General features: G+C 40.0%; 1 protein-coding gene across 1 annotated transcript; it reads left to right on the top strand.

The window, feature by feature from the left end:
* Positions 1–4,462: 4,462 nt before the first annotated feature.
* HNRNPA0 (heterogeneous nuclear ribonucleoprotein A0) lies at positions 4,463–6,205 on the top strand. The gene has a single exon (XM_008141908.3). It carries the CDS (start codon positions 4,777–4,779, stop codon positions 5,686–5,688), a length of 912 nt encoding a protein of 303 aa, XP_008140130.1. The 5' UTR covers positions 4,463–4,776; the 3' UTR covers positions 5,689–6,205.
* The last annotated feature ends 8,293 nt before the right edge of the window (positions 6,206–14,498 follow it).

The raw sequence follows: 14,498 nt of genomic DNA, 5'->3' as shown, positions 1-14,498 counted from the left end.
TTTTCTATTGTTTTCCTACTTTTAGTTGGAAAAAAGATGTGCATAATTTTCTTTCTCATTAATGTGCTAAAATTATAGTAAATATAATTTAACTTAAAATGTTTAGATCCTGTGTGATTCAGAAAGGCTTTATACATAATCTGAACTCACTGAACAACTACAACTAAATACTACTCTTGAAGCTTACTGAATAAGACTAACCTGTTCTTTCCTCTGTTCAGTATGTACTTAGAAATGAGGAAGGACCAGATTCCTGAGGACTCAAGATGTATATGGTAGTATGAATGTTGCTTCACTCACAGATAGGAGTATAGAACACTTCACAAATTAAATCTCATTCTGAGTTGCCATTTTTTAGGTTGATGGAAATTTGATCTCAATCAATGTGATTTTTTTCTCTTTTCTGTTGTAAGTTAGGAAGAGAAGCTTTGTAAATTGTTACTCACATGCCCAACTAAACTATAGGCTGAAACAAGAAATTGAAAATGGACTTAACAGGTAAAACAAGATGAAAAACTTGATTTTCACATTGATTTGCTGAAGAAAATACTCAAAAAATTTGAAGTTCTTATTGGACTAAGTAAAAACAATGCACTAAAAACAAACAAAAAACAAATGAAAGCCATAAAATTCAAACCAAAAGTTAATTTATGTAATTTAAATTTTTAAAAAATTATTGTTTAAAGTATTACATTAATTTATGTAACTTTAAGGAATGTAATTCTGTCACCCTGTTATGAAATTCATAGATAAAATCTGGTGTAATCTTGCCTAAAGAAATCCAGTGAGGTCTCATACCTCTGAATATGGATACTGAAAGCACTTCTTTTCTAGGTGGATGTAATAGCTTGCCAGCACTGTCATAACAAAGTACCACAGACTGGTGGCTTAAACGTTCTGGAGGTTCAAAGTTCAAGATAAAAAGTGCCAGCAGGGATTCTTCTGAGACCTCTGTCCTTGGCCTGCAAATGGCCAAACCTCTTTTCTTTTTCTTCTTCTTCTTCTTCTTCTTCTTCTTCTTCTTCTTCTTCTTCTTCTTCTTCTTCTTCTTCTTCTTCTTCCTCTTCTTCTTCTTCTTCTTCTTCTTCTTCTTCTTCTTCTTCTTCTTCTTCTTCTTCTTCTTCTTCTTCTTCTTCCTCTTCTTCTTCTTCTTCTTCTTCTTCTTCTTCTTCTTCTTCTTCTTCTTCCTCTTCTTCTTCTTCTTCTTCTTCTTCTTCTTCTTCTTCTTCTTCCTCTTCTTCTTCTTCCTCTTCTTCCTCCTCCTCCTCCTCCCCCCCTTCTTCCTCCTCCCTCCTCCCTCCTCCCCCCCCTCCTCCTCCCTCCTCCCTCCTCCCTCCTCCTCCCCCCTCCTCTTCCCTCCTCCCTCCTCCCTCCTCCTCCTCCCTCCTCCCCCCTCCTCCTCCCTCCTCCTCCCTCCTCCTCCCTCCTCCTTCTCCTTCTACATGGGAGTTTATTTAAATTTTTTTTTTCAGTTGCAGTTTACATTCAATATTATATTGTATTAGTCTCACCCTTTTCTTACAAGGACACCAGTCCTATTGGATTCAGGTCATACCCTAATGGTCTCTTCAGATACTTTATCTTCAATTACAGTTACATTCATTAGAATTTGGGGGAAGGGAAACACAGTTCAGTCCATAGCAGGGCCCTAAATGCAAAAACAAAACAAACATTCTTGGATGTTTAAAACATTGATTAAAAAAATAATTGTATCAATCTTGCAGGAAGGATGAAAACCAAAGGTTGTCTAAATGTCAGTTAATTTTTACATTTGTGTGTGTGTGTGTGTGTGTGTGTGTGTGTGTGTGTTGGAAGGCTGACACACCTATAAGCAAAGTAAAGTCAAGAAACAAACTCAGGCAATGATTTAAAAGGTAAAGTAGGTAAAAACAAGTTTGTCTCCCTGAGTGATCTGAGGGGAAGAAAACTGACTTCATCATTTAAGTGTCCCTACCTTTACCAATCTAATCTCTGAAAAGAATCTAACATTCAATTATCTTATATTTATCCTGGCTTCCTGAATATCTCTTCTATATGTAAGGCTTATACCAGACATACACCTCTGTGAAGCTTTCCTACTCAAGATAAATTAACCCATAATGGATCCCCAATTAGGTGATATGGAGGATTATTTTTAAACAATGTAGGAGAAAACTGTTACTTTATTTTTATTTATTTGTTATATATTTTTTTTATTCATTTCAGAGAAAGGGAGAGGGAGAGATAGACATCAATGACGTGAATCATTGATCGGCTGCCTCCTGCATGCCCCCTACTGGTGATTGAGACAGCAATCCAGGCATGTGCCCTTGACTGGAATCAAACCTGGGACTCTTCAGGTCAGCAGGCCAATGCTGTTACTTTAGAATTTACAGATTACATGGGAAAATAAGTTATGGCCTTATTTTCTTTTCTTCAGAATTCATCTTTTACTGTTTTAACATTTTTTTGGATGATTCTAAAATGTAATCTCTCATCTTTGCAATAGTCTTGGGTATCCCAGAAAACATTGCACCATGAATATCAGTGTCCCCTTAAACATTTACAACTATGTTCATCATCTTCCCCACTCCCTCCAAAATAGTTTATTGTCTTAGATTTTCTAGTTGTACCGTTGCTGTATTTTAGGCTTCCAGATTCCAATCACTGGAATGCTTTTTATTCCCCTCATTCTTTATCATTAATCATTTAGCAATCCTGACATATATCTGACTTTTTTTTTTTTTTAAAACAAGGTAATAGTTTCCTATTGTCCTTCTCTCTTTTCTAGTGACACTTATACTTTCCTAACATGCTATATACCATTCTTTATTGTCTGGCTCTTCCTGCTAGAACATAAACTCCTTGATGGCAGAGATTTTTGTCTATTGTTTACTGCAATATTCTCAACACCTGGTATAGTATTTGTTAGATAAACTGAGCCCTTACTATGTGCCAGGCAGGTACTGGGCTCTTTGTCCCCAAACCTTATTCCAAATGTAGATAGCCTTTCTATATACACTTGGAATAATATTTAAACTCAATATAAAATTCCAGACATTCATAATATCAAGGGCCCTCTATCTTGTATCAAAACCTGCTCCAAACTGGTCCCCTTGAAACTTATGTAGCTTTGTCTCCTCTGGCATTTGCTCAGATAAACTCCCTATAGAAATCTTTAGTCGTTGACTCTGAAATTCAATGCAACTTCCACCTCTTTCACAAATCATTCCTCTTCTTCAGTATTTACCACATGGTTGAGGGGGGGGGGGGCTCTTGGTCACATAATGCTTCAGCTTATGTCCCACTCAATGTATCTTGTTTGGCACACAAAGGTTCAATAAATAGAAGCCATTATAATTTTCTTGCATTCCCACCTTAGTGAGGATCTGTAAGGCAAGTATCAGGGGTGCGTGATATTTGTATATAATGTTCATGTGTTTAACAACCTCAGCTTCCAGTCTGGTATTAAACACCTTTAAGAAGGTAACGTTTTAGAAAGGAAGAAAGCAATGTATATATAACGTAAACTAAACATATAAAATGTCTTCACTTAAATAAAATGAAAACGTCTGCTGTGGGAGTGCGCGAAGGGAGGCAGAGAAGGGCGTCGCGGGAGGGCTTCACGGACGGCCCAAGGGTGGCCTCGGCTGTACAGTCTGAAGCCCTTTTGGCACATCGCTCTCCTTCACAGCGCCTCGGGCTCGCTTCCGCGCAGGGCCACGTGCCAATGTTTAGTTTAATTGCGCATCGGGCCCACTGTAAACGGCCAATAACCGCCTTCCCCGGCCAGGCCTCTACCTCCCATCTTTGTGCGGACGGGAGGGGCAAGGGCGCCAGGTGTAGCGCGAATACATCCCGGCCCCCAGTCCCAACAGTCAAGTTTTAAAAAACCCGCGCGTGGCGCCCCAGGCCGCATCCGTTGGGAACGGCCCCCAGAGTGCCTCCGCTCATCGCCCCTCCCAACCCCCTGCGAGCCCAGGGCGGGAGGAGGTGTGAGGTTGCTGGCAGGCTCCGCACGTCGGGGGCGTCGGGGCCGGCGCGCTCCGGGGTGCGCGCCCGTCCAGCGGCTGCAGAAAACGGAAGTGGGTGCGAGCGGATTACGGTGATTGGCTGAATTGACATGTCTCTCAAGGGGCTGGCGCGAACGCCACTGCGGAGTTGGGCGAGGGGACACGGCAAGGGGAGGGGTAAAATCACTGGGAACAGCCGCGGTGCTGGGGGCAAATGAATCGCGGAGGTGCGGGGAGTGCAGGGTTGTCTCTCGTCAGGGCACACTGGAGAGCTCGGAAGTAAAAGCGGGACGGTAGAGGCAAGGCAGGAACGGAGCAGGCCGTGAGCTTGATTAGACCGCGGAGGGCGGGGAGTCTGTGACCAAGAGCGGCGCTGCGGCGCGGTAGGCGGGACTAAGGGGAACAAGGCGGGGATTGGCGGGTAGCCCTGGGCTGCCGTACGTCGGCGGTGACGCACGTCTCGGGGAGGGTGCGCGCGCGTTCAGCGGCCTCTTTGTGTGGTGCCCTGATAGGGGATCGGAGGTGGCGGTGCCTGTGGCGGTAGCTGCGGCCTTGTTGTCTTCCAGTCTCCTCGGCTCGCCCTCTAGCCGGCATCTCTCCCCTTCCCTCCCCCTTCCTCTTTTCCTCCTTCCCTCCCCTTCCCTCCTTCCCTTCCCCGTCGGTGATCGGCGGTGGCGGCACCAGCAACGGCTGGGCCCGGTCTGTGAAGAGGCCTTAGCCAACGATAACGGCGACGGCGAAACCTCGGAGCTCGCAGGGCGGGGGGAAGGCCCGGGCCTTGGAGATGGAGAATTCCCAGTTGTGTAAGCTGTTCATCGGCGGCCTCAATGTGCAGACGAGTGAGTCGGGCCTGCGCGGCCACTTTGAGGCCTTTGGGACCCTGACGGACTGCGTGGTGGTAGTGAACCCCCAGACCAAGCGCTCCCGTTGCTTTGGCTTCGTGACCTACTCCAATGTGGAGGAGGCCGATGCCGCCATGGCCGCTTCTCCCCATGCCGTAGACGGCAACACGGTGGAGCTGAAGCGGGCGGTGTCCCGGGAGGATTCGGCGCGGCCCGGTGCCCACGCCAAGGTTAAGAAGCTCTTTGTCGGTGGCCTTAAAGGAGACGTGGCCGAGGGCGACCTGATCGAGCACTTCTCGCAGTTTGGCACCGTGGAAAAAGCCGAGATTATTGCCGACAAGCAGTCTGGCAAAAAGCGTGGCTTCGGCTTCGTGTATTTCCAGAATCACGACGCGGCAGACAAGGCCGCAGTGGTCAAGTTCCATCCGATCCAGGGCCATCGCGTGGAGGTGAAAAAGGCCGTCCCCAAGGAGGATATCCACTCCGGTGGAGGTGGAGGCGGCTCCCGGTCGGGCCGAGGCGGCCGGGGCGGCCGGGGTCGCGGCGGTGGTCGTGACCAGAACGGCCTGTCTAAGGGCGGCGGCGGCGGTTACAACAGCTACGGTGGTTACGGCGGCGGCGGCGGCGGCTACAATGCCTACGGAGGCGGCGGCGGCGGCTCGTCCTACGGTGGAAGCGACTACGGTAACGGCTTCGGTGGCTTCGGCAGCTACAGCCAGCATCAGTCCTCCTATGGGCCCATGAAGAGTGGCGGCGGCGGCGGCGGAGGCAGCAGCTGGGGCGGTCGCAGTAACAGTGGACCTTACAGAGGTGGCTATGGCGGTGGGGGTGGTTATGGAGGCAGTTCCTTCTAAAAAAAATTTTAATGTCTGGGATTGACTTTAGGGGTAGCTGTTTTCAACAACCCTAGGGTCAACTCCTGAGTTCCTTTCCCTCCCACCGCCTTCCCCATTTTGCCCTTGGGGGAGCCGCTTCTAAGGCTGCTTACCCTTAGGGGTATTGCCCTATTTGCCTGCCACCTCTCGTCTCTCCCTTTGAAGATGGACTCTGCCCCACATACACATTTTTGTGTTAGTTATTGATGGACTCTATTTTTTTATTATTACTTGGACCTTGGTCGTTTTTATACTAGCAAAATGTCTTGTTTTAATTTGTGTTTTTTGGGGAGGGAGGGAGTGAACTTGCTGATTCTGTAGCAACACCTGGGTGGGGGTTGGGGTGGGGGGTTAGTTTACTTTGTTGTAAGGACTTGATACCTGGCTACAGCGTTTTCTATGAAATCTACTTGGATCCCATGCCTGAAATTTGGAAGCATATGTACAAAAATCATTTTTACGTTTTATTTTTAATAAATCATTGTGTTTGACCGTACATGTCTAACATTTTTTTTTCTAGGATCCATTCCGTACCGTTTTAAGGGATATTAGTTGAAAATTTTTCGTGTTAATTCTTAATTTTGATGTGTACTTAGACAAACTTTTAAAAGGTCCTGTGGTTTTTATTTTTTTCTGTTGCCCTGCTAGTGACGTGTTGAATTTTATCCCTTTACAGGCAAAACTTTTGAAATGGTGGATGCGGCTTTTTAGAATCTTTAAAATTTCTGTGCATCCATCTCTTGTACTTAAAGGATTTGCATATCATCTTGACATGATTGGTTACTTCTTTCTATGAGAATTTACTTCAAAGTATGTACTGTGCAGTTCTAAAATATTTTGTGTTAAGCATGTGTTTTCATTCATATAAACTGTTTAAAAATTTTCAGATGGCCTAGTTTCATCCCTCTTATTGGTTTGTATGTAAATGAATGGTTACAATAAGGGTTATATTTTACCCTCTAAAAATGCATTTTTGTATTTTCAGAGCAGGTTTAAACGTTTTTTTCCTGTAGCTGCTGGCCTCATGGAAATCCTTCCCCCAGTGTTTGTAGCGCCATCTACTGGCAGGATGCCATTATATGGGCAAAATTTGTTTAAAAATTTGAGTTTAGGACAATTGCATCAGATTTAGTTTTGCCATCAAAAATCTGTGCAGACTTGGTTACACATTTACTTGTAACTAAGGTGGGCTTTACAGGAATGTAGTTATGAGTCCATATCACAATTGCCCTTTTTACATGAGATTTGAAAATGTAAACTGCTATGCATAGCTTGGGCAATGGCCCCAAATTGCTATGACAACTAATGAACCAGCTACTGTACTGGTATCTTAGATGCAAGTTGTAAAGCAAAATATCTGTATTCTGCTTGGTTAACAAATGTATATTTGTAGCCCTTTCATGCAATAGATTTCAAGTTGTTGTTTATAAAAAACAAAACAACGATATAGGTGAAAATTATCTTCCTGGATAGAAATAGAGAATAGCAACGTTTATGGAATAACAAATAAAGAATTCTTTACACGATTGAGTGAGAGTATGTATAACCTGGTGGGTGGGTTCAGAATACCTGTTAATCTAGTACATTTAATTGAATGTTATAAAATATTTGGCTTCAATTTTGCTGCAGAAAGCCGTGCTAAGAAGCTTTCTGAAGGAGATTATTGGACTTAAAGGGATATTTTAACATCTGACCCCTTTTCTCTTTTAGTTCTTGTCACTATATTTTTTAAGATGCTTGCCAAATTTTCCCCCCCTTAATTATTAGGGCTCTACTCTCAAGGGGAAGAAAGGTCAAGATTGCTAAGCTAGGTTATGGCTGTTCAGTTGTCACTTTAACAAAGGGTAGCTGATGCTTGGTACAAATATCTAAGTGTACTTTTATGGCAAATGGGATAGATGTTTTTGTACATAGAGTAAACACAAGGTATTTTGCTCTCAAATGGTTCTACAGTTTACTTAATTTTTTTTCGCTTTTAGTGAAATCCTACATGTGGGCTTTATTTAGTAATTTGGTCCAGTGTTTTGGGGTTCTGTAGGGTACAGAGAATGATATGCTTAAATTTTTTTGTTATAATTGTCATTGTTCATCTTTAACTCAGTTTTAGTGGAAGATCTTTTTTTTTTTCTGGGAATAGACCATCTTTTGGAGGGTTTTCAAAGGGATAAGATTGTCATTTTGAATTCCAATATAGAGACTTCTAAAATTATGTAAAAGTAACTTCTGTTTGCTAGAAAAGCGACTTAATGTTCTGTTTAAGGTATATTAATACTTAGCTATATTGTCATGTGTGTACCTTTACAAATTTCTGTAATTTGGACTGGTATTTCCTCTTTTCAGAATTCCTTTTGTCAATTTTTATGCAAGCATTTTTGGCATGTGGGACTTTTATTGGGAGAGGGGGCAACCAGTTGTATGTTTTGATTTCTTTCATTTATGAATACAATTTGTTTCTCTATTGTGAAAAACTTGCATATACAGTATTTTTAGTATAAATTCAGTGGTAATCATTAGTTAAAAGTGGTTTAAAAGGGTCTTTAAAAATCGGTAGTAATTTCACATTTAAAGCTTGCAAGTGGTAATTATTCATAGTGGTAACTATCAAATTAGGATGATAATGGATTGTTTCCTAATAATTAGTGATTTGGACCAAGATTTCATATTTAAATCTACTTCACCATACATTTTTGTTTTTAAACAAGGTTAAAAGATTGAGGATACTTGAGAATTTGGTATTTATGATTACTTCTCTCAAGAGCAGAAGTGACAGTGTTAGTTACTTGCTTTGTAGCCTTATTTACTTTTTAACTGCTAAATTTTCTGAAATTTAGGAATTTGCATTTAAAAATGCCTGTGTTTTTGCTGATTGAAAATGGATGTTTGGATGTTGGGTTGATTTGAACAGAACTGCATCTAGACATTATGCATATTACCTAAAAAAGCAACATTTGTACTTAGGGTAAGTCTCTTCCATTTTAACCAATTTTCTGAGTCAGTGAAGATTTTGATCACTGGGAAAAATTGCTACTATTTCAATTTCAAATGCCCTATTTTGTTTTCTTCTGAAAAAGCAACAAAGATCACCTCTAAACCAAGGGAGGACAATGCTTTTTTTGCTTTTTCCTAGTGTTTTACTAAAGGTTAATTTAATGTGCCTTTGTCTCATACTTTTTATTAAGAGTAGATATACAAAAATTGTACATTTTTTCCAATTAAAAAGTCCCTTGAAATAATAAAGCTAAGAAACATTCTGCTATATGCTATAAGTGTTGCATAACATTTGGATTATACTTTAAGTCACAGAAAATACCAGTATTACAAGGAAATAGGAAATTCAAAAATCTTACTGAATCTTGGGGCTCTGGTGTATTTTTGAAAATAACTTAGAATTAATTGCTTATAAACCAAATTAAAGAAGTGAATAAAAATCCTACCTATGTGAGCAAACCTACTTCTCTAGGATAATTTTTGTTAATAGGTATACATATTCAGCTAGATCTTTTTTTTAATCCTCACCTAAGGATGTGTTTTTATTTTTTAGAGAGGAAGGGGGAGAGAAAAATATGGATCAGTTGTCCCCGTACATACCCTTCGAACCCACAACTTAGGTATGTGTTCTGACTAGGAATTTAACCCGCAACCGGCCACCTGGCCAGGCCAGCTAGATATTTTTGTGTGCACTTAACGTTAATTTTTAAAAAATAAGTTTATGTAGTCCAGTTTATGTGTATTCTCCCATATATGTCTGTATACTGTTGCATAATATAGCTATACCACAACTTAGAAGATTCCTTTATTGATTAATATGAGTTTTCTTCCATTGCTGTTAGGAATAATGCAGTGATTATCATCAAATATATACTTGGTTGATGAAATAGCTACCTCGGTTAAATGTACTAGATAATGCAGCAGTTGTCTGGTGTAAGTATTTTTCAGTTCTCAGTATACATGTAGAAAAAGGAACATACTCATTGGTGGCTTTTTTAAAGCTTTAGGGTAAATTCAATTAAAACATTTTACTGAAAATTGTCAAAGCTAGATTATATATAACACAGTTAATGACTTTTGTCTTCCCTTTTTGTATTCTCCAATAGCTTTACTGCAGAGATATTTCCCAGTTTTTCCATATGATGTCTGCACATAAGACTTAGATAGCATTATTTACTGTGTTGGCTATATGCTTTGCACTGTTAAGCACTTTGTAAGCATCATTTCATTTATCTTAGTTCTCAGAATAATTCTATGATGAGATCCTAATGTCTGTATGTTGCATAATAGCTACAGGCTTACCTAATTGAAATAATTTGTGTAAGATCATGTAGCTGTTGAGAACAAGAAATGGGCATCTTTGCTTGCATTTAAAAGGCACATTGTAAGGTAAAAAACAAAAAAACCTCTTCCTTGTTTTCTCCCAGTACCCTATAAACCTATATTAGGTTATCTCTGGGTACTTCTAGATCTTTTTATTTGCATGAATACCATAATTGATAACACATTTCCAGTTTTTCTTCTCATAATTTAAAACAACTTCTGCAGGTCTTGTTTTGCCATTTATAACATGTCAAAGAGGAACAAAAGTATAGGAGCCTGGCTAAAGACATTGGTTATATAGATGTCCAGCTAGTCCTCTTAAGAAATCTGCTGGGGCCCTGCAAGGATTTGCTGGATATTTTACAGTTAAAATCCCAATTTTGCTTTGTCGGTTTTTTCTTCCGATTTTTGTTTTAGTTTCTTATGAGAAAGACTTGGTTAAAAAATAAGTAATTCATCTATTAAAAACAAGGCTGCCCTAGCCAGTTTGGTCAGCCTGCGAACCAAAGGGTCCAGGGTTTGATCCTATCAAGGGCACGTGCAGTCTCCTCCCTGGACTGGACCATGGTCAGGGCTCCTGTAGGAGGCAATCAATAGATGTGTTTCTCTCACATTGATATTTCTGTCTTTCCTTCTCTCTTCCACTTTCCCTAAAAAATCACTGGAAAAATATCCTCTGGTGAGGATTAACAAAAACAAAACACCAACCAATCAAACAACAAAAAGCCTAAGTGCCCTTTACTATATTCTGAAGGTGCTAGATACATTGAGTTTTGGGATTATTTTGTAGCAATAAATACGCCATTTATTGCTCTTCTCTGGTTTATCCTACTTAAAACTTGCAGCATCATATTTCAGTTGTGTGTTAATAGAGGATTTTTACTATAGAAATTGACTTTAGTTGAATTTTAAATGATTTACTAAATACTTTCTCAAGAAGCTAAAGAGGAGAAATAACAATGGAAAGGGTATCCTGGGAAAGCTTTGCTCTGGGTCCTAGTTGGGCAATAATCCAATTGAAATGTGAATTCAGACCTTACTATTTAACCTTGGTAAATTAAGTTATTCGGATTTCATTTTCCTATGATGTGAATGAAGACTATAATCACTTGTAATGTTATTCTTTTTATCATATTTGGTTATTATTCAGTAAAAGCATTTAAGAGGAACCCTTAGACTAGTTCTGATTTGAATATTTGAAAACTTATTGAGCATGACTTAGCTAAACAATAAATAAGGAACAGCCCTTGCTCACAAGGTACCCACAATTTAGTTTGTGGTGGAATTTAAGGAATTGTGATAGAGTGGGCATTTTAGTCAGAGATGTATGAGCCATAGTGGTGACTTTCTATGTGGATCAAGGAAAATGTTAAAGAGACATTTGGACTAGCTTTGAAATTTGAATGGAAGGGCATTCATTCCACAGCTTATGGCAAAGCTCATAGCATAATGTATTGGGCTCCTTTATTTTTTTTTAAATTGGTATACCACAAAGACCTTTAAAAGCACATCATCCATTTTTATTTTGCATTATTTTATGATTCATGATTTTTGGTAAGTATTAACAAAATCACCTTAAGGGAGACAACTTAATCAGTTGAGATCTTAAGTTGGAAAATGATAATCATTATATATATAAAAGGCTAATATGCAAAGTGTCCCCTTGGGAGTTTGACCAGGAGACCAGGAGTTTGATCGCTCCCTATCATGTGCACTGAACACCAGGAGGCAGTGTGGAATGAAGGAAGGCCCCAGTTGGCAGCTGGGGAAGGAAGACCCCAGCCAGCAGCCAGGGAAGGAAGGCCGGCCAGCCTAGGGACCTTACCTGTGCACAAACTTCATGTACTGGGCCTCTAGTATATTAATTATATAGTAGGCCACTATTAGCATTATGCTCACCATCCTTGCATTGTCTTATGTCTTTGCTATATTTTGACTTAGCTGATTTTAAAATACTTTTTTTTTTCTTAAAATACAGTTTTGTTAGAAAATAACTTCTGCAGTAATTAACACAGTTTCTGAAGAAAAAGTAACTGCATTTGCTATAATTGAAAGATTTATATGTGTCCTAAATTTTACTTTAAAAATAAAGTTTACAGCCCTAGCCGGTTTGGCTCAGTGGATGGAGTCACCCTAAGGACCGAAGGGTCCCCGGTTCGATTCTGGTCAAGGTCATGTACCTCAGTTGCAGGATCCTCCCTGGCCCAGGCCCTGGTCAGGGCATGTGCAGGAGGCAACCCATTGATGTGTTTCTCTCACACCAGTATTTCTGTCTTTCCCTCTCTCTTCTATTCTCTAAGAAATCAATGGAAAAATATCCTTGGGTGAGGATTTAAAAAATAATAAAGTTAACAGTTGTATAGTTTTGGGGGAGGTGGGGTTAGTTTGAAAAATTAGTGGACATGAATTATTAGCCTCAAGTTGAATTTGAATTTAGCACATCATGAATGTTCTTGATGCTTAAATTTAGTTTTTTACTAAATATGTGTGGAAGTGTCTTACTTGGGAAATATAATTTATTGCTCATTTCAAAGAGAAGCACACAACTGGTTTGGGAAAATTAGTCTTTGGCATTGGAACTGGCTTTGGGTGAACTTTGAGTTCTCCCTAAATGATAATATAAATGTTGCAGATAAAATATTTATCTTAAAAAGGAGATACTTGAAAGCTGCTTTTAAAAAGGACCCTCCCCCCCAATAAATAAATAATAAATAAATAAATAAATAGGAATCCCAAACTTGGAAGGCTAGAAAGGGCAATTGAGTTATGTACTGTTACCACCTACTTTTTTACTTGCACTTGGACCTGGAAGATTTGAATATTCAGAGAGGGAAAGGATTTAAGAAGATACCTTGCCAGGCATTCTATTCATAGTTGTGTGCTTTCTTTTCTACTCAAGCAGATTTTCTTTGGCTCCATTGATTTTTCTACCACTTTATATGGTTTGCTTAAAAAAAGAAAATTAGCCGAAACCGGTTTGGCTCAGTGAATAGAGCATCGGCCTGCGGACTGAGGGGTCCCGGGTTCGATTCCAGTCAGGGGCATGTACCTTGGTTGCGGGCACATCCCCAGTGGGGGTTGTGCAGGAGGCAGCTGATCGATGTTTCTCTATCATCTATGTTTCTCTCTATCCCTCTCTCTTCCTCTCTGTAAAAAATCAATAAAATATATTTAAAAAAAAAGAAAATTACCTGAAATAGGTTTGTGTCCATATCCTGCTCTAAAATTCTCTGATATGGACTTGTACCATTTAAATAGTATGCCTATTTCCCGGTGGTTACCATCTATTTCATCAGGTATTGATTATCTTCTTAGTGCAAAACACATCTGGGATCCAGAAATACATAGCAGTGGGTTCCTGTCTTAAAATAGCTTGCATTCTGGTTGGAATTCTATTTCTTTTGAAATTATGTATCCGTTCCTTTTCAGCGTTGTAGCACCATCTCATATTGTCACATCATGCAAACAAATTAAGAGTTAGTCTTGTCATTTAGTGTACTTTTCTGATTAAAATTAAGGCTTCACTCGTTCATTGGTTACTTGTTCGGATAACATGAACGATGCATTTTTTTCTTTGATGCATATATTGTAAAGTAATTTGCCTCAGAGTAGGCACCTGATTTAATATTTTATAATCCTTAAGGACATACATTTTAGCATCAATAGACCAGGTTCCACCTTGACTGGTGTGGCGGTGTGGCTCAATTGGAGCGTCATCCCATATAGGGAAAGGTTATGGGTTCGGTTCCCAGTCAGGGCACATACTTAGGTTGTGGGTTTGATCCCTGGTTGGGGCACATATGGGAAGCTACCGATTGATGTTAAAAAAAAGGGATCAGGTTCCATTCCTGACCCTGTCACTTTCTAGCTCTATGATCTTGAACAAATTGGCCTGAATCTCAGTTTTTTTCCTTTAAAAAGGAGAGACTACTAGTGATGTCTGTGTCACAGGGTTGAACAGATTCAGTGAAAATGCATATAAATACTATTGTCACTGATGCATAGTATTGCTAACATTAGAACCTCTGATAAGAAGAGGTGTGATTGACTAGCACACCTCATCCTCATCCCAATCACATAGTATTTGAATAACTTGAAAAGAGTAGTGATATAAGCATATGTAGTCCATATAGCAGTCTTAGTAACTAGATTATTAATTAGATTTGGTTTTTAATCTAGGCTTTACCCTTGAAGACTTGCTGGGTTAACTTGGATGTGGGGACCCCCATACCTCTGCTGCTTCAACTTTAGTGGAGATATCAACCATTTTAGCTATCTGTGTTTAAGTACTTGCTACTATAAGGAAGATAAAAATAATGTGAAGGTTGAGGACAGGTGACTTCCAGGTAGTAAGAAAGATTAAGAGAAGCACTGGATAGATAAGAGCATTTGACCTAAAAAAATTGGCCACTAAAAGGGGGGGTGGGGAAGAGATAATTTCAAGTAGATGGACAAAAAGGCAGAGACATGGAACTTAT

Source organism: Eptesicus fuscus, chromosome 6 (genome assembly GCF_027574615.1).
Source record: "Eptesicus fuscus isolate TK198812 chromosome 6, DD_ASM_mEF_20220401, whole genome shotgun sequence".
NCBI lineage: Eukaryota > Metazoa > Chordata > Mammalia > Chiroptera > Vespertilionidae > Eptesicus > Eptesicus fuscus.
This window is presented reverse-complemented; position numbering and strand designations above follow the sequence as displayed.